At 42.9% G+C, this 19159-nt stretch overlaps 1 protein-coding gene across 2 annotated transcripts; it reads right to left on the reverse strand.

Annotated features, from left to right (window-relative positions):
• Window positions 1–112: 112 nt before the first annotated feature.
• rgma (repulsive guidance molecule BMP co-receptor a) lies at window positions 113–17625 on the reverse strand. 2 transcript variants are annotated; one of them, XM_088921735.1, is made up of 4 exons: window positions 16999–17625; window positions 12395–12510; window positions 4818–5320; window positions 113–2373 (listed from the first exon to the last, which is right to left on the reverse strand). In XM_088921735.1, the coding sequence occupies exons 1-4, from the start codon at window positions 17010–17012 to the stop codon at window positions 1657–1659; spliced, it is 1350 nt and encodes a 449-aa protein (XP_088777861.1). In that variant the 5' UTR covers window positions 17013–17625; the 3' UTR covers window positions 113–1656. The 2 variants fall into 2 exon arrangements, with proteins under 2 accessions (XP_088777861.1, XP_088777863.1); XM_088921737.1 differs by lacking the exon at window positions 16999–17625 and adding an exon at window positions 14605–15771 and having other exon boundaries at window positions 119–2373.
• Between the last annotated feature and the right edge of the window lie 1534 nt (window positions 17626–19159).

Genomic DNA, 19159 nt, shown 5'->3' on the forward strand with positions numbered 1-19159 from the left:
ATATAATGTCCTCAGGGGTTGTGGGGATGACAGCAGGATGTTTCAGGTTCACAAGAGGAGTAACTCGATTGCCTATTTCAGTCTTTGGCTACAAACTACTTTTGTACTGATATTTTTTTGAGGGCTACCTTGATTTAAAATAAGTTTAAAATCTTTTTTTTTTTTAATGTGCTCTTCCCTGAATTTTTCATCCCATTAAAAAAAGTTTTTTTTTAGATCACATATTAAGTGAGATAATTTGCATCCTTAGACAAGGCCAAGTCATCTTCTTGGAAGCAAAACATTAAGTGCTTTAGCTCCAGTGAACAAAGAACATAATTCTATCCCCCTTTTATTTTTTGTTAAAAACTGTTCTGTACTATGTGCTGATAAAGGTTTAAGTGTAACAGGCAATTGTTTTCTCAGGGTTAATAAATATCAAAGATTGTTTGGAACACAGTATAAGAGTCCTGCTTTTACAGGAAATTCCTATGACATTTTACCCTATCAGTTACATTTTATCACAGAGTGAAGGACTGTAGGCGTATGCATTACAAAACTGTCACAAATCTGAATTCAACTTCTTCTCTTCATACTTTCTAGTTTGTAAAGGGCACTCTCTCCTTCCACAAGCACTCAGTCCTATTTATGACCTAAATGAAGTCTGACACTCATAAAACTAAAAAGCCTGCTGTTTATGTGTAACACCACAGTTGCAGGAGATGTAATGAAGTGAGCTCTCACATCAGGATTGGCAGACAGCAAAACAGGAAGTTCTACTGCTCGGCTGCCAGTGCACTCCTGAGTAAACCACTTGGCAGGCCAACGAAACACTCACTGACCCTGGGCCACCAAACCCCAGCTAAATTAGAACCTCGGGGGCAATTTCTATTTGTTATAAAAACACTTCCCTTTAGCTATTCCTACAAATAATACTGCAACACTTTACGGATATCGGAGAACCGTACAGCGCAGCAAGTTACGACCAATAAATTCCCACTGTGGACAACCCAGCTAGCTCATCTGACCGCTGCTCGGTGGTGGACTTTCTCCTAGAACTCGTGTCTTCAGAGTTCAGAAGCCTGTCACAATGGGAGATCTGACTGCCATTCTTTTGGCTGGAAGTTCGCACGATTCCAACAGTAATTCCCTTTCAAGCTCCGCGAGACCAGAGAGGATTTAAATCCTGCGTTTCTTATGACACGCAAAACAAATTTTTTTTGTTATTTTATCGCCAGTTCATTTCACGCTTCACGTGAGATGATATTCACACCTTGAGGCGCTGAAGGAGTTGTAACCAATGACTCCAGGGATCCTCTCCGTAACTTTTAACGAGACAAGCACCATTATTCCTCGAAATGAACGAATGGATCAAGCGTGGGAGCCTGATGCCAGTTTGATGATCACCTGTCACAATCCATGGATGATGATGGTTAAATGACAATGGTCTGATGGCTACCATGAGTCCAACACACACATCTGCTCGTGTGGTTTTCATCTGTCTCCCCCATGCAACAGATACCACTGAGGAGTGGCTGTCCTGGTCTGCAAGTGGGCCAGGGATGTTTGAAACACAGAATCGTATCTATGGAGTGAGCTGAGGTACGATGGTATGAAAAAGAGTTTCTCGTGGCTGCAATCTGTAACATGCACTGGGTATGACGCCATAAAAAACAACTATAGATGCACTGAGCTGCACTGAATCCACAACAGCAAGGCTAAAAAGTTAAGGAGACAGAGCGATAAAGAACAGGGTTTCCTCACGGCTGAATTACTCTCATTCACCTCTAAGGTCCTGTCAAAGATGTGAAACTTGTCTTTGTTCGAATGGAGCATTTTGACATCCTCAAAGGCGTAGTAGGCTGCCATAGTGAAGTTGACGTCGCCGGTGGTCAGGAGGTCGAAGACGCAGGACTGGAAGTACAGGTCTTCCACCGGGAGCCTCTCCTTGCACTTGGCCGTGGCCGACTGGTACGTGAAGCCCTGCGCTGGCACGGGTGCCCTGCCGCCGCTCCCGCCGCCGGCGGGGCCCTCGGCCGCCCGGGCCCTGAAGGTCCTGAAGTCAATGCGCTGGTTGAGGGGGCAGCCGTGCAGGCAGAGGTACAGGTCCTGATTGTCCTTGTCCTCCACGGAGTTCACCACCTCTTCGGGCATCCGGACGGCAAACGTCAGGTAGCGGCCGACCTGCCGGACCACGATGGTGGTGCCGATGTAGCGCGCCTGGATCTCCACGTGCTGCCCGGGCACCTTGTCCACGATGCGCAGGGTGTTCGCCCCGTGCCGGTCGCCTCCGTTCTTGGAGCCGTCGGCGAACGCGGCGGGCAGCTCGTCCGTCTCGGCGTGATACATCTTCTGATCGACGCACTCCTGGAAGTTCTTGAAGATGATGGTTAGCTATTTCAAAAGAGGAGGGGGAAAAAAAAATCAATGAAGCGCTTGCAAAACAAAGGGAATGTGAGATCAAGCCACTCATCCCCCTTTCCTCCAGTGCCATAAAGAGCCGGATTGACCACTGGATTTATTAATGCCCATCTCACACGGCTTACAAGGGGTTCATTTCCCTGAGAAAGGCAGGGAGGGGAAGGTGCTGAGCTCGTTAAAAGTGGATGAGTTTTTTTTTTATGTGACCAGGACAGTTCTCAAACAGCAGTTGTTTCCTGAATTTAATGAGAGAGGAAAAAGAGCCACACAATTTATCACCGAGAATGATTGCTTGAAACATAAGAAAGAATGCTTAACCTCAGGAGTCACCGGCAGACTAATGAAACAGACCTGCCTAGACTAGCGCCCCACTTCAGTCAGCTTTTATGGCTGTCTAAAAGCGCTACCTCCACAAGTCCTGTAGCTCAACCGAAAGGCTGAAACAAGACAATGCAGCTGGATGTGGGGCGACTCCCCTTGTTAAATCAAGATGCGAGACATCATTTTTGAGTCATCTGCCACACCAAGCGAGAGTGCTTTCCCACTGTCTCTTTTAAGTTAATTTCCTTGCCAGTGCTGTGGGACAAGCACAGCACATTTCCAAGTGGTCTTGAAAAATAAATCAAAGGAAAGTCAGACATCAGGAAGGTGGGAAAATTGACAGGAGCATAAATTAAGCCAATAGCTGTGACAATTTCATCGCAGCACCACTAAAACAAATTTTTCTTGCTATAATTCTTATAGCAAATACTCATCGAGTGGCGACGAGTGAGAATTTCTTGGATAGGATACACCGTTTTGCTAACAGATGTAACTTGTGCTGTGTAGACCCCCTAATGGTATTTAAGTGAGGGTCTAATTTTAGAAACAACTCAATTTTACAGGAGCCAAACCAAGCAAATCCACAAAACAGGGGCCAGTCATGGTAAATCAGACCACAGTTTGCAGAAACAAAGACCATTCATTCAGACATTCAAACCTGCTCGTGAACCAGACTCTACACTGGGACTACAGCCTCGCCAGCATGTGAGAGCAAGTGCTGAGGCCAATTGAATCAGGGTTTGTCAGATTTCTTGTTCTGTAATTTCATTAGTGGGGCTGTGCGCTGTTGTCATAAATGTGACCTCAGGACAGCAGTCTGGCTCTGATCTCTGCGCGGGGCAGGAGGGAGAATGCGGACCTCCTGACTGCTCTGTAATTAACCAGTCAAACATCCTGGACTCAACAGGCTTCCCATCTTGCTTTGCAATTCATACACATGCCTTATATTGTAACTAATACAGACTAAACTTTTATTCTGTTGGGGGGGTGGAGGGGGTGGGATTGAGTTTTGTGAAGGCTTCCCTTTCCTAAGCAGTGTCTGAATCTGATCTGCGAGGGCTCTAAAAAGACACTGAGTGTAAAGGACTGGATTAGGTGGTAACTAGGAATGAAAAGCAAGCTCTGTTTGGGGAGAACATTACAAAAAAACTATATGGGAAATGTTGAAAAACACCATTAACGGCATTCCACACTGCCTTAAAGATCTTATAATTACCAAAGTCGCCAACTGTGTTACATGCTAAAATACCAACACAATGGAAGGCAAAATAAGTGGGACAACATAGTTGAGAGGAGTGCACTTTGTATTTCTACACCAAACATTTTACAAAAAGCTCTTGTGATATAATTTAAAACAATCAAGTTCTGAGAAGTCAGAATAGACTATTAACAGCAGAACAATTACCAAAATGTTGCAGGGTGGCTTCATTTAAACTAAAGTTTCCATACGAGTTCAACATCAGTCTCCACACCATTACCACCTTGACTGCCTCCAACAATGGATGAAAAAACAAGAAGGATGTCTGTTGAAATTAGGATTTATTTTAAACTGTAGCAATTCTGGCATGGCACTTTGAAAGCTCATCATGTCTTCATGTGCCATGGAACCATTCCAAATGTTAAGCTAAAAGCACATGAAAAACACCACCCCAGGCTGGGCATCCTGTGGCGACCAAGGTAATGAAATCAAGTCACGACACTACTAGTGTGGCGAATACTGCGAGTCTGACTGTTTAAAGGGCTGATCTCTCGTTTCTGAGGGAGACATCCAAAAGGCACGCTCCCTCAGTTCCATTCATACAGGTACGTGTGACTTTCAGCATGGGAAAGAGACATTTCTTCACCACCTCTGCTTGCTCCTACAAGTCATTCAAGCTTTGGTTGGTGGTGGGGATCAGGGAATGCCAGCGTTTCAAGTCAAAAAGCCATAAAAATGTAACAATAACAATAGGAGGCTGTCTGTAAACAAGGTTGGCAAGACACAGTTGAAAAACACGGAACAAAAGCGAGATTGGCTGTACTTTACTTTCTAATGTCATGGGACATGGCAGTGTACGGGCTCAACCCTGTTCAGTTAACTGCATCTCATGCCTCACCTTGCTTGTGGCCGTAGCTGAGGAGCCTGGAAGGACAGGCGTGTTAGTGACCTGCACCGACAGGTACTTGTTGTGGATCAGCGGCCATGCCCCCTCCACCTTACAAGTCTGAAAGTCATCGCTGAACGTCCGGAGGTGCGGGTCCCCGAAAAACCCGCAGTGGGTGTAGTTGGGGGGCGCGGCGTGCCGGTGGAAGCTGCGCTCGTAGTGGCAGATCTCGGGGCCGTCGGAGTGCTCCTGGCTGTCGGGCGGGGGGGGCGGGGGGGTACGGGCGCGAGGCGGGGAAGTGGGACCTTCCTTGGAGCAGTTGTGCTGGCTCATGAGGTCCTCGATGCCGTGCTGGGCGGAGTGGTAGGCCAGGTCCCCCCGGCAGGTGCGCGCGGTGCGGCGCACACAGGTGTTGTAGGCTCTCAGCGCCGTGCAGAACTCCTCCTCGGGGCCCGAGCTGGAGGTGGAGGCCCAGAACTCCGAGTTGCACTTCAGGATCTTACACTGCAGGGTCACTGCGAGGAGGAGAGCAGGGAGGCAGCCCCGTTAGCACGGACAAGCACGACCAAGCTCGCAGTCGCATCGCCAAGAGGCTACAGTCATGATTACATCTAAGCTATGACCCCCAACTTTAAAAATTTTAAACCATGCAACACCTAACAGAGGTGCTCTGTTGGTTAGTGGCATCCTCCCATCTACCCTATGGAAATTTTCAGACTGGCAGATGGGTGAAGTCTTGATTTAATTCGAGGTTAGGATTCACTCCTTCATATTTCAGAGTCCCATGACATGCACAACGCAGAAACATTTTTCCTACAGAGCTTAACTAATATTTTTGTTAATGAAGACCTCCAAGATCCAGTTTTATGTACTTTTGATTTCATAACGTTGTGTTCTTTTGAGACTTTTGATTTGACAACGGAGTAAAACATTAATTTTACCAAGCTGAACAATTTAGTCATTCTCGGTTCCAACTGAACAAATGCCAGAATTCTTGTGTTTCTAGAGGACTGGATTGGTCATCAATAGATGAATGCAATTCCAGCCCCCTGACGAGAGCTCAGTTAAAATGTAAGGAACTTGTCCAAAGATCTGAAGTTGAGCGAATGCTGTTTTAATTTAACACAAACCACATACAGGCTAAGCATTAGGAAACACTTATGCATGTTCACATTTTTTCCACAAAAAATTACAAGAACTTAGTAATGTGCATTCTAACATACACAGTTAAACATTTCAGTTCTGCAGCGTTCTGGTTTAATTTAGAAATGTTGTTATGCACTCTGCCTTCGTGTGAATCTGTAAATGTTAACCCCAGAATGGCACTTATTAATAAACAGAAGGACGAAACACTCCAAATCCTGAAAAAAAATCGACTTGATTTACAGTCACACAGCTATTGACCTAGTACAATAAGAATTTGAATTGCTTTCATTATGTAGCATGTAATGCACATTTGGCTGGCTGTGCCTGTATGATTATCTTACTGGGAATGGCATGATTCCAAGCTTAAAAACAAAAGCCAGGATACAGCAATGTTAATGGAATAAAGGGAAAAGTTGTAATCCATTATGGAAATTCTACAAAAGCATTTTCTTGGTTGTTTCTGTTCATTAAAAGACATGAGCGTCTTGAATGTCTTTTTATCAACTATAGAAAACACAAAAACCCTCATCAAGATGATGTGTATTAGATCTCAGATGTTTTTTTTAATGATTGAAAAAAAGACTCTGCCCTTTAAACCAAGTCTTAAATTGAGTTTCCCAGTTAGGATGCAAATTCCCCAAACTGTAAAATCAGTACAGAAAATAAACAACAATGATGACCATTTATTAGAAAGAAACAGATATTGAGACACAGCCCTTTAAAAGGGCTAATCTGGGGAAATCACGCATAATAATAGGCTAGTTATTAAGGACTCCTTTGCATAACAAAGTAAGCCATTACAACTCTTTGAATGCTCTCCAGAGGGTGTGAAGAAAGCAAGAAGAATGCCTCCTGAAAAAGAAGAAAAGTAGCTTGAAAGAATTTGGTTTGGTAGGAAGCATGGGGGGTTAGTCTTTAGGCTCTGAATGAAGACAATGTAATTTACCATTGAGAAGAGACCAACAGAGCAATAAATTACCCCAGTGTAAAGGGATTAGGTCAAATTTCACCAGCCATGCATGGGGGAGAGGAGAAAGCTGAAAGCCCTCTTAAAGAAACAGGATCCCCCTTTCTTTCCTCTGCGGTTTGAGTTCTACCTCCAGGTTCTGAGAGAGAACAGGAGAGCAGCTGTGCCACTCCATAGGTCACACTGGTTATAAGATATCTACCTGCCCACTGCACAGGCTGTAATTAAAGGAAACTTCGTTTTCAACATACATTCTCCAGGACTTAAATTACTTGACCAGAAACAGCAGTTTCTTTTGGGTGGGTAGAGAAAGGGGGAGGATGGGAGACAACATAGTTCCCATTCAACACAAATCGCTCCGAAACAAAGCAGAATTCCTGCTGCTTATTCTTTTTTGTCAACTTAACAAAACTTCCTTCTCTCTTTCTCGTCGTCAAAACTCCTCCAAATACTACTGCCCCTTGGTCACTCTCCTTGGGACACTATGAATGCATGCTGTCTGCTAAAATGCCTTCAAGACCAAAAATGGAATCTGGTCGATCCGATTACAGTGTAGTAGTAAACATTAGATGATGGAAACTCTAATGGACTATGATTTCCTAACTGTACTAAAGTCTGGTACTAAATATGGAAGCCTGGTTAAACCTAAAGGAATTGTGATCTGCCGATTTAAAAATCATACAAATATGCAAAACTCTCTCCCATCTAATCATTGTTGGTGCTTTCCAGTATTTCCTGTAAACAAGACTACTGCATTAAGAAACTACCAATATTGTATTTTACAGCGTGTATTTAATTCAATGAGTGTTTCCCAAGGCCTGATGGGATCACAAGGTAGTTCATGAGCTGCTGTGTCTAAGGTGAGGCAACAGTGGGCTACAGCACCTCCTCCAGGTTCATGATGCTTCAGCAAGGCAATACAGGTGGAAAGCAGTATGGGGCGGTGGCGGTGGCGGAGGATCGCATATCTGTGACAACGGCAACAACGCTCGCACTATCTGCGCAGAAGAAAGGCCTGGCAATCTACTTCCATATCTTGCCATGAAAACTCTATGGAAAGTGACATGGGAACTGCCCATGGGGTCACCACGAGTCAATACTGACTCCACGGCACTCAGCCACCACCACAGGTGGGAAAACTGCAGATCCACTGACGGCAAATCTGAGGAGCAAGCAGGCAGCTCAATCAAAATCAGTCCACCGAGAGCAAGGCAGAGCGTTTTACCACAGCCAGGCTGCAGAGCACGAGCCGCCCATCACACCTGCCAGCGCACATCTGTGCAAGTCCTGGGGTGCCAAGAACACAGGTAAACGACAGCAGGTAAAGCAGCATAGAAATGATCAAACTCATCCTTCACCACTTTCTCAATCAATGGATGAGTGTGGTCAACGTATAGAACTGAGTGCTCTGATCCAGCAGAGGAGAGTCAGCTGCTTCTGTAATGTTGTGTGGCACATTTTTCTGGCATGGTCCGGCTGCAGCCATTCCCTTAGGAAACAAGGTCAATTCTGACCGTACCTTAATGGTACGGATTGACCATCTTCACCCCATGCTGCTGCGTCTCGTTCCTGTTGGGAGGGGAATTTTACAGGGTGACAAAGCCCCCATCCACAGCACATGTGTGGTTTGATGACCCTGACACTGATATTTTTCCCATCTGTCGTGGCCTTCTCCGTCAGCAGATCTGACCCTCATCGAGCATTTATGGGATATTCTGAAATGATGCCTGAGACAGTGTTTTCCGCCCCCCACAAGCCAGACATGAGCCGATTGACTTTCTTGTGGAATAAAGCTGCTGCATCCCTTCTGTAGATCTCCAGAAGCTGGTAGGCTCTGCAGTACAGTGCCCTACAGGCCGTAATGGCTGCAGATGGTGGCCCTACTCTCCCTTAAGTGACTTAATGTCCATGTTCCCATTTTTTATTCACTGCCTGTATGGAATGTAACAAGGGTAACAACCAATTCATTCCATTTACAAACCTTTGTATGGGACACACTGCACATCAGTCGGAAACCATTGTGGAAAGCCAGAGAAAACACCTAAAAACATTGTTACAACAGCCCAGAGCTGTGAAAGAAAAATGCAATGCAATGCTCTACGAGAGATTTGTTCAGATTAAGCTGTTCCCGACAAGCCAGTGTGAGTAGTCTGGATATCCAACTTATTTTGTTGTGGCCACCATACAGATACATAGCTGTACAGACAGCAAGATGTGTCCGATTTGTGTGGACAACTGCACAAATTGATTCACACACTTATAGTAAAAATTGCCCAATTACATTCACCAAACCAGTCTGGGTTTATTTTAACACTAACCTCTGTAAATATTTGTAGGGACAAGTGTAAGGAAACATGCTCTGACAAAAAAAAAAACTCTGCTCCATCAAGACTTTTACTCTTATGCATTTTTTACCCTTTTTTGTCAAAACAAAATAACTTAGCTGAAAGTCATCCATAAAACACTTTTACTATCAAACCTGATATCTGCTTATAAACCATCCGCAAGGCAGAAAACATATTACAATAAAGGTAAGCAAGGTCAACCCTTAACCAGAATCAATCATTAAAAATACAGATGGCAAAAAACAGCCTGTTCAAAAATGTTCAACTTCAGATTAGATAAGCAGATTTTTTTCAAAAGACTTGATTTTTTTATAGCTACAATAATCATATTGATTTTAGGCCCTAATTTGTTTCTGACTTTTAAAGAATTCTATGCAGTCTGCATCAAACAAACCATTCTGAAGAGCCTGGTGACAATTTGGCAGCCTGTTTGTTACAACCTTCAACTTCCTTAAAATGCATTCAAAAACTTAAAACTATGTGTTCTGTGTGGTTTGAGGTTTAAGCTTATAGGGGGACATAAAGAACTTGCCTGTTCATGGGAGGAACTTGCTGAGCTAATCTTTGGGTTAATCCATCAAACACTGACTTTCAACACTGGCATCTGTTTTGTTTGGTATGTCTACACAATGTGCAGAAAAGCCACTCTGTCGTCACTATCACCTTAGCCTACTTTAATTCGCCTACTCTTCTCATTTATACTTCACAAAGGCTTGCAGAAGACAGAGCAGTTCTCTGCCAAACATTTTTTCAACACCTTTGAGTTCATGTAGAATCATGTTCAGGAGTATTTTTCAAGGTCTTGTTCCCCCCCCCCCCGCCTGACAATTAGCATCAGACGTCTCAAAAGACACAGAATGTGATCAACTGTCCTTCCTTGAAAAGTGGAGACTGGCCAAAGAGTCTTTGATGAATTTCACTTTCCTCATCAAAAGGGGTATGGAATAAGAAACAAATGTTCCCTGTAAGTGTTTAAAACTATGAGCAAAACTGATTATTGTGATTCATGCTATTTTAAAATAGCAGTGATACAGCAGCTACTTATCCAAGACAGCCGTAAAAAATCGCCTCCATGGCAGTTCATAAACAGTAGTTTGTAATATGCAATAATTATACATGAACAGGGACATATCTACACTTCACCCCTTATAGGAAAAGGTTTCAACTAACTGTAATGTAACAAGTGCAGGATAGAGCTTTAAATTTTATATGGAGTATGTAATTATTAAAGTTATTTACTCAGTGGTACAGTCGCAGCTCGGCTGTACTGGCCGTATTCAAACGATGCAGGAGTGAAAGGGTGGCGTATAAAGAGCCGAGGGCTGGTCGTTGCTCGTCTTGCCTCTGCAGACGGAGGGAGTCCTGGCGTGATTCTACAGCTCAGAGCGCACCCCGGCTCGCAGCTACAGTCCAAGTCATTTATCACCCAGCAGACTGTCAGCAATCAATTAGTCTTAATCTCAAATAAAAGACAGAAAAGTGACACGTACTTTTCCTCTCATTCTACATTTGAAGATAATTTTAATATATTCATAAGAATGTAACGTCGGGTGGAATACTCAGATTACCCCAGAGGTTTTATTAGTTTATACGCCAATCCTACTCTTTTCACGAAAAAAACTTGAGATTCGACAAACGCAATGAAACGGATATTAGTCTTATTTAGAAAATCATTCGAGTTAACAATGTCAAAAAAATGGATATTTTTATATTTTAATTACGTAGTGTTCAAAAGTTATGAAGATTGGAATATTTGCTCAGAGACATACATTTTCTTCCCAGCACAAGGGAAAATGCACAGCCCATTTTCGCATTACAGAATTACTGCATTAAGACAAAATACAGATAATTAATCAAGCAAAACGAGACATTTTTTAATTCCTAAAAATAAAACACAGTGATCCCAATCAGTGCGTGTATTCGGCACATATGATCGCATTCAGTTCCGAGCGCAAGGACACAACCACAGCTGTCCGACTTCAGCAATTCCGAAACAGATTCGAGGTCTGGACAAACGTCCTAAAACCCCAATCTTAATGCAATCTGGCACTGCAAGAGAAAAAAATCCGACGCGCGTTCCACAAAAAGTTGAGAAAAACAGCGAGAACACCCCCCTCCGCCCCCCAAAGTTTGGAGCTCGCCTCCCCTCCCCCAAACAAAACAGGACTGGTGTGCTCCAGGAATGCGCAGACAGCACTGGGAACTGCACAGCTTCATTGGAAACAGATGACTCCCCTTCTCCCAAATTTCCATCTCTTTTTCTGTTTTGCACAAAAGGGGTGCAAAGACAAAACATGGAAACGAGAGGGGGTTTGGTATTTTTGTACAAAAAAAAAGTTATTTCCCCTCCAAAACATCTTTATTTTAACTTGCGAAACAACTTGCTTGTACAATCACGGTGAGGGGAGAGGGGTCTTATTTCAAAGCTGTCCACGTTCCTCAGCCCCTCAGTTCGCAGGCCCATATATTATTGAAGGCGTTAACCATGTCCCTTCGCACATAACTACTGCAACAAAATCAATAGGGGACCTCAAGTTTTGTTCTCCTACAAAGATTTGTTTTACACTCAATTCGTCTTAAGTATCCATTCGGCCACGTAAGAGAATTTTTAAGAACACGTGACATTTAAAACTATATAAAGTGTAAAGTAAAAATGAAAACATAACAGAACCAATGCTTCTATAACGCATAGGGGGGGGGCGGCTCACATTTTGTTGCACAGCATCCTATCGGCTTTTAACGTGTGGGGACGAGTCGTTTTTGCAGCGCTACAACCTGAAATTCATCTAAATCTTAAAACGCATTAGAAGATCTACAATTTTGTTTTAGAAAGCTCTTTAAAATCCGAAGAACATTAATAAAAAAACGTACTCGTTCAATAAACCAGATAAATGATTAAAAAAAAAACACCTAGCGATGTTGTTTCACAAGTAGGAAATCGCTCTTAGAAATACAAAAATGAGAACGAGGAAATCCCACATGTGCCCAGAACGAAATGCATACTCTTGACAGCAGAACGTTTGCCGCTGCGGCCAGTCAGCATGGTGGCGACGCGCACGAGTCTCTGTGCGCCCAGCGCCTCGGCGGGGTGCTGTGCTGAAGCTCCTAGGAAAGAGGGTTTCCGTTCTTACCTGCGGGGAAGAGGTAAAGAAACACGACGAGGATCTTGCCGACTTCTATCGCCGCAGGTCCTGCCGCTTTCCCCATAACCATCCATCCAGCTCGCGATCGCACCTCTCTCCTCTCCCTGGTCAAGGCAACAAGAGAGGCCAGTATCGAAATTAGCAGCGCGCTTTGATCATCGCTCTTGGCCGCGTAACTCCAAAGCAGAGCAGCAAAACGGCACGGGCGAGGGTTGGACAGCGGCGTGACAGCATCCCTCCGGACCAAAAAGACCAGCAACAGCAACTGAGGATTTTGCAAAACGTGAAAAGGGCTTTTTTTTCCCCCACCCCCGATCCTCTCAGCTCAGTCCGTGATCAGCGGTTCCTGAACCAAACAGGGAAACTGACGATCGATCTCCATCTCCCAACCCATCGGTGTCAAGAAGGTGCAGCCTACCGCCCCGTTCCCACCAATAAGAAGCCGCTGTCTGCGCCCTCAGCCCCTCTCGTTTCAAGTTACACCCCGACCTTGCAGAGACGCAGTTTTCAACGCGCACTTTCCTACAACTCCGAGGCAGAATAGCAAGCAGTTACAGAACACAAGGGTCGACAGATTTTATTTTAAGTATGTCTATCCAAGTGAGATGGGGGGGTATATAGGTGACTGGGTTAAACAGTCAAAGATGCTTTCTGACATGCAATGCTACAGATACGTGGTGATGTGACTTTCGTTTTTCCAAAATGAAACTTCGTTCTTCTTAAAGGAACGAAGCCCAAGACCTTCGGCATCAGCGACTCGTATCTTTTGTAAGCATTGTCCCAAACAGACGCATCGAGACGCTTTATCTCAAACAACTTACATTTTGTTTTTCGAAATTATAGTTGTTTCTCATTGATTTTCCAGATATGACTAAACACCGACTGGCCCTAGCGAGTAGCAGGGACAAGAGGTAACAAGCGAGCGTTAAAACCGGGGTGCAATAGAGCCCAGAAACGTCTAAGCATATATTTCTGAACCTTGGAATTTACCTGAAATCATTGCTTTGACAACGACGTAACAGTGTTGTACAAACTTTAAAATAATTTCTGATAAATACGGATGGTTCAAGCCACAGAAATCAGTGTATTCAGTCTCTCACTGATTGAAGTACCTCAACCTTTTAGCTCGAACTGCACGAGTTGAAACCGTGGTTAATCTCTTCGCGTGTGCACGCGTTTGACAGCTTTCTAAGTGGAAGATTATCTGTTTCTGAGCATTGGGACACATTTTCTATCCCACAATTGACTCTAATAATATAAAGAATATAATTTAGTACTGAAAAACGAGGACAGGTTGGTAAACACGACTAATCGAGAAGCCTGAGAACTAACATTCCCTCCGTAGTTATGCCCTCCACCCTTCCAAAAATGTAATAACACAGAATCACAACTGCATTCATTTATCAAACATGGGAATGCTAATCTGGTGAAAATGAATACACTGCATCGAATCAATAATGCAAACCTACATCGAGGCGGATGACAGAACGCTAGAAAATCCCTTCTATAACTTCCAGTGTGTCGTTCTATTTCTGTAGTCTGTTTTTATCCTCTTCCTGAAACACTCAGTAGCTTAATTCTATAAAGAAAGTCGAAGTCGTTTTAATCTATTTAAATAAAATGAAAGGTTTGAGTTCCTCTGTTTATGAAGGGAATTTACATTTGAATTGAATTCATTGTAGGTCATTTTTCAGCTGGGGAATTGGATAACCTTTCGGGCTCTTCAGGAAGATCAGTCACGAAATCTATACTGTCAGCTCCAGCGCGAGCCAAGTAACACTGAAACACATCCCAACGCAATAAAAAGGAAAGGACAGGCCAGATGACGTTATATTGTGACATGCAACGGATCAGAAAGACGACAACCACAACTGTCCCTCTATATAAAATGGTTTGCGCCCTTTTATACACCAAAACATTTCAGCTGGGCCAACCAGAGAAAAGTAGCTTTTTCAGGATGCGACTGGATGGAAGGGATTTGAACCCTTTGGGTTAGACGTCCGGAGTTAGTGCAAATCTGTACTCCACACTGATACACTACTACTTGAAACGTCGAAAATGACGTTGTTACGGAAAGGTCAATATACAGTACAGTGACAGGTGCATTCTCCATTAACATATACTGTACATATAAGAAGATCTGAAACATTCTGAGACAAATACAGAAGGAAACGTCAGGAAGCATGACTTCTACTTACATTTTCTAGTGAAGATACTTAAACAGTCTTGTTACATAATTCCTGCTTGTTATCTTCCATGTCTGTGCCTTTGTTTTAGCAGGTAGACTGCGACAAATGCTTAAACATCTAAATGAAATAAGCACCATACGGTCGATTAATCAAACATTCGAATCCAAATAACAAAGGTATTTCCTGGAACATAGTAATACACGAACAAGCAAGGGATACTGTTACTGACACTGGCACACTCCTATATCATTTGCGTCTTACTACCATTTTTCTAGAATACTGACACACCTAGAATAAGCAGAAAAAAACTTTTGCCAAGTGCAGCGAACAGTTATTTATGTCATAAGAAAGTAATGACCAAGAAAAATCTTTTAAGAGAATAATATGTAAATAAAGCAGCGTTGAACGTAAACGAAAATAACCATACCAAGTCAACAGATTTTTTTTAAGAAGAAAGAAGTCCATTCACGTATATGTATATCAAATATATTATTTATCATCCAATAAATGAAGATGAAGACATTAAAAAATACAGTTTTCTTCAGCACGTGCGATGAATGTTTGCCGACATAGTTTTTAAATGTATAAGTAATTTGTTAATTACTTTTATTGTTAATTAATTTACTTACATGATTAATTACGCAGCAAAGTAGCACCGGAAAACAATACCGTGCGCAATGCATACATTGGATACACTTTATCTTTAGCGTAAACCACAGATAGAAAGCTATGATAAAAAACATGATTTAAAATAAATATACATTTCTGCAACAGTGCAAAAGAAAATTGCTCAACATTACATGCACGTTACAACAGAACTCGGAAGAGCCCGGACAATTCTCAATCCCCTATTCAAACGAGACAGCCAAAAAACATTCCCACCCAAAGAGATAAACAGGTATCGTTTTTTATAGAGCAATTATGTAATAATCACATTGACAACTCATCCAGGTCCTCTACAGATTTCCACCCAATACCGTGTTGTCATTGATAGTATCGGCATATAGTTCAGTCTGATTGAAGCTGTTAATACCCATGACAGTATCAAGACAGATCCACCCTGCTTTTTTGATGAAACGAATCAGTTCTGGAGAGATACTGTTAAGCGAAGCATCTGTGACAGCTGTATCTTCAGCAGAAGTGACAGGGCGATTGTACCGACCCCATCCAGTGTTCTCTTAAAATAAAACTGTCAGCGCAATTTAAATATTGAGGAATAGCTCTCAAACGAATCAACAACATTACACAAATCTCCGATAATATAATTGATTATAAGGTTCCCCCAATAGGTGGCGCTTTTAGCACCTCTTGGGTGGATAAAATTCTACAGCTGTTTCAGAAAATGCAACCCTACACCATGACAAATCCACATGGCATCCTGTAGCGAAAGCGAGTAGATCTCCCATTAAAATCTCAATTTGGGGAGATTGATTCCACCTCTGAGCAATTGAAATGCAATTACACCCAGAGGCAGCGCTCAGAGCGGCATCACACCAGTTTCTAACTTTCATCTCTCACCTCCAACCGCAAATATTCAGCTGTGTATGGCTTTTGGAAAAAAAGAAACCGCATTTACTTTTTTTGGAAAAATTATCTAAACATCATATAGCGCATCCCCAAGAGCAAAATAATTACATTTCAAAGAAACTCAGCAGCGATTCCAAAGTGCTTAATATCAGTCTGGTTAATGGGTTTTGTGTCAATTGAAGCACTTTACTACAACTATTGCTTTAAATCTTGAAATATAAAATTCATGTTCTTTTCAAAAGCGTATCAAGTAGTCGAGTTTATGTTTTTAAAATAAAAAAGCTGAAAAGACAATACCGTGCATATATTTTACAGTTAAACACGTCACACTTTTCACACATAAATGCAATGCAGACTATTACCATGAAATATTTGCCTTTGGTTACTCTGACAGTCTGTACAATATAGTGTAAGTATATTATTTAATCACACTTTCACTGTAGTCTTATTCAGTTCGTTTGTCTCCGGTATTTTGTTCAAATACTGCACTCTTCCACCCATTAAAATCACACGAACAACTATATTAGTATGTCACACATTCAAATAATTTAGATTACAATGAGCCATGAACACCACAAGACATGCATTAAATACCAATAATTTCAAATATCAATTTTCACGGAAAAGGCGCAAAAAGATTTCAGCAATGAAGTGAGATTGAGGCATCCCCGAAAACACGCAAGACACTAAAAGTAACTGAGCCGAATATCAGATTAAAATGTTTCACAAATGACTCTAGTTTCGCGTTTTCCACACGAAAGGTCACTGTAATATTTGACGGTTATTTTGAATGTCGTTAAATAACAGACATACGCGTGCAGGGGGTTATCTAGTGTCCATCGGTGACATCGACCACTGGCCAGCTGTCTGACTTACCGTTGCGGCTGCATGGAGCTCTTCAGCCGGTTGTGGGACTGAGCTCAGACGCGGAACCGAAGAGAAAACGGTGAGAGCCACCAGTGAAGATCTCCACCAGAAAAGTCAAAATAGGTGTGCTGTAACAATGTACAAACTCCGTTGTTCAGCCGGGTGGAAAATACCGTAACCTTCCCTGCATGGTTTCAGCAGCGCCCGTATATTCCAGCTCAGGGGTGTGAAATGAAGAGATTTCTCTCAAGATCGGTCGCCGATAGCTGTGGAAACAGATCTTGTCAACTCTGATGCTGTAGTTTAGAGACGGGCAAGCGGCAGTTTCTTCGTTGTGGGTCTTTAATGTTTATCTTTGAGCTTTTACAAACCACTGTTATGTTTTTTTTTGTCAAATATAAGAAGTTATTTTTAGCTGTGTAGTTCGCGTTCCCTTTCTCTTCATCTGTAGCTACTGCTGTCGTTCCTTGACGTTGTGGTGTATCACTCTCAGGGCACCAGCGCCGGTTTCTCTAGGGCTGCTGCCGCTGGCTGGTTTCTGCGCCTCGCTGTTGTGGAAATGGTTCGTTAGTGTGAGAAGCACACGAAACGAAACGAGCTGCGCTGTTTGTCGCCTCTAGGACTGTACAGCGATTCATAAACTGCACGACAGCCAGCTTTCACCCCAGCTAGAGAGGGAGGGCAAATATGTACACCTAAAATCTCAGATGCCGACAAAATCATCATCATCCAATTCAATTTGCACGTATAGCCTGAACCCGTTATCATAAATTGATAGTCATTAAATGAAATGCTGTTCTGGAACATATAAATAAGGTTTTCGAGCTCACTTTATTGCTTGGTCAAGATGTGTCCAGAGATCTTTCGGAAAATAAAAACTTTTATTGGTGTTGCTATCGTCGTCGATAACGATAACGTCGTTATTGCAAGAATTAATTCACCCGTTTTTAGCAATTGCTTAGTCCAATACAGGGTCAAGATGACCCAGAAGGTAGCCCGACCGATCACGGCCAGAAGGCAGGCTACAGCCTGGACTGGATGCCAGTCCATCGAAGGGTTTAGACACACGGGGAGCAATCTTGACATGCCGGTTTTTGGGTTGTGGAGGGAGAACATACAAACTGGCTGCACTCGAACCCGGGACAGGGATATCCGGGACAGCGGCATTAACCCCCACCATACTGCCCTGCGAAAATCAAAGTCAAACCGGTTTTAAGCATGTGAATGAGGACTAGACTTTCTTGCAACGTTATTGAACGAGATGAACCGCTCTCGTGAGGAGAAATATCGGGGCTTATTCCCGCCGGCTGCCCAGGGCAGGGAGAAGCCAGTTGCTCCCGGCTGTGTGCGGGGTGGTACGTAGCCAACTGGTCGGTCACAGCTGGTGATCTGTCATTCGTGCTGGGAGCGCTGGAAGCGCCCACCCTCCCAGCTCTCCAAGACAATTTGCTACCTGTCTGTATCAGTCTCCCATTTGTTAGGCTTGCCTTGTTACTCACTGTATGCAAAAGTTAGAACTGAGTGTTATGAATAATTATCGACATTAACCTCGCAAGAATTTGTTTTGTCTTCTGAGTAAAGTTATTTAGAGTTTTTTTTAATTCCTATTAAGATAAACCACGAAGGGGAACACTTAGTCTACAGCGATTTTATATTACGAAGAGATTCCCGTGTCTCTTAAGAGTTATAGCCTTTCAAACTACAGGTGTTTTAAACTGCGAGTTATGATCATGTTCTCGGTCAGCCTATTTTCTCATCTTTCGGTGGTGAAGCACACATAATACATTCGTGTTACAGTGTTACCGGAGAAGAGATTTTTAACGATTGACATATTTTACTGCAGAGATCAGAAAGCCAGGCGTGAAGGCTTGTCGGTGTCTTGTTTAACTGTGGAGCCCTGGGTACTTGAATTTACATGGTTGTGGTCTTTTATCTAATATAGCCCTGAATTGTAGAGCCCACAAATCTTAGCGAATGAGAGTAAGAAAAAAAAAACACGAATCTCTGATTACTGCTCATTTACACAACACAGATGAAGATCCGCCGCATATCCCCACTAGTATTTTGTAGCTCGCTGCCTGCGTTTCACTTGAATAATCCAGATTACAGCTCTACAAATTAGAAAGAAATGGTGCGATGCAGGTGTTTCATCTGCTATAGGAAAACCCAT

The sequence above is a fragment of the Atractosteus spatula genome, chromosome 7 (genome assembly GCF_055471065.1).
Source record: "Atractosteus spatula isolate fAtrSpa1 chromosome 7, fAtrSpa1.hap1, whole genome shotgun sequence".
NCBI lineage: Eukaryota > Metazoa > Chordata > Actinopteri > Semionotiformes > Lepisosteidae > Atractosteus > Atractosteus spatula.

Excerpts from the sequence above, each read along its gene's own strand:
- rgma (XM_088921735.1), bottom strand. Across the intron at positions 5,321-12,394 it reads TCTTTACCTCTTCCCCGCAG|TGACCCTGCAGTGTAAGATC; the intron begins GTAAGAACGGAA and ends TCCTCCTCGCAG. Across the intron at positions 2,374-4,817 it reads CAGCTACGGCCACAAGCAAG|CTAACCATCATCTTCAAGAA; the intron begins GTGAGGCATGAG and ends CTTTTGAAATAG.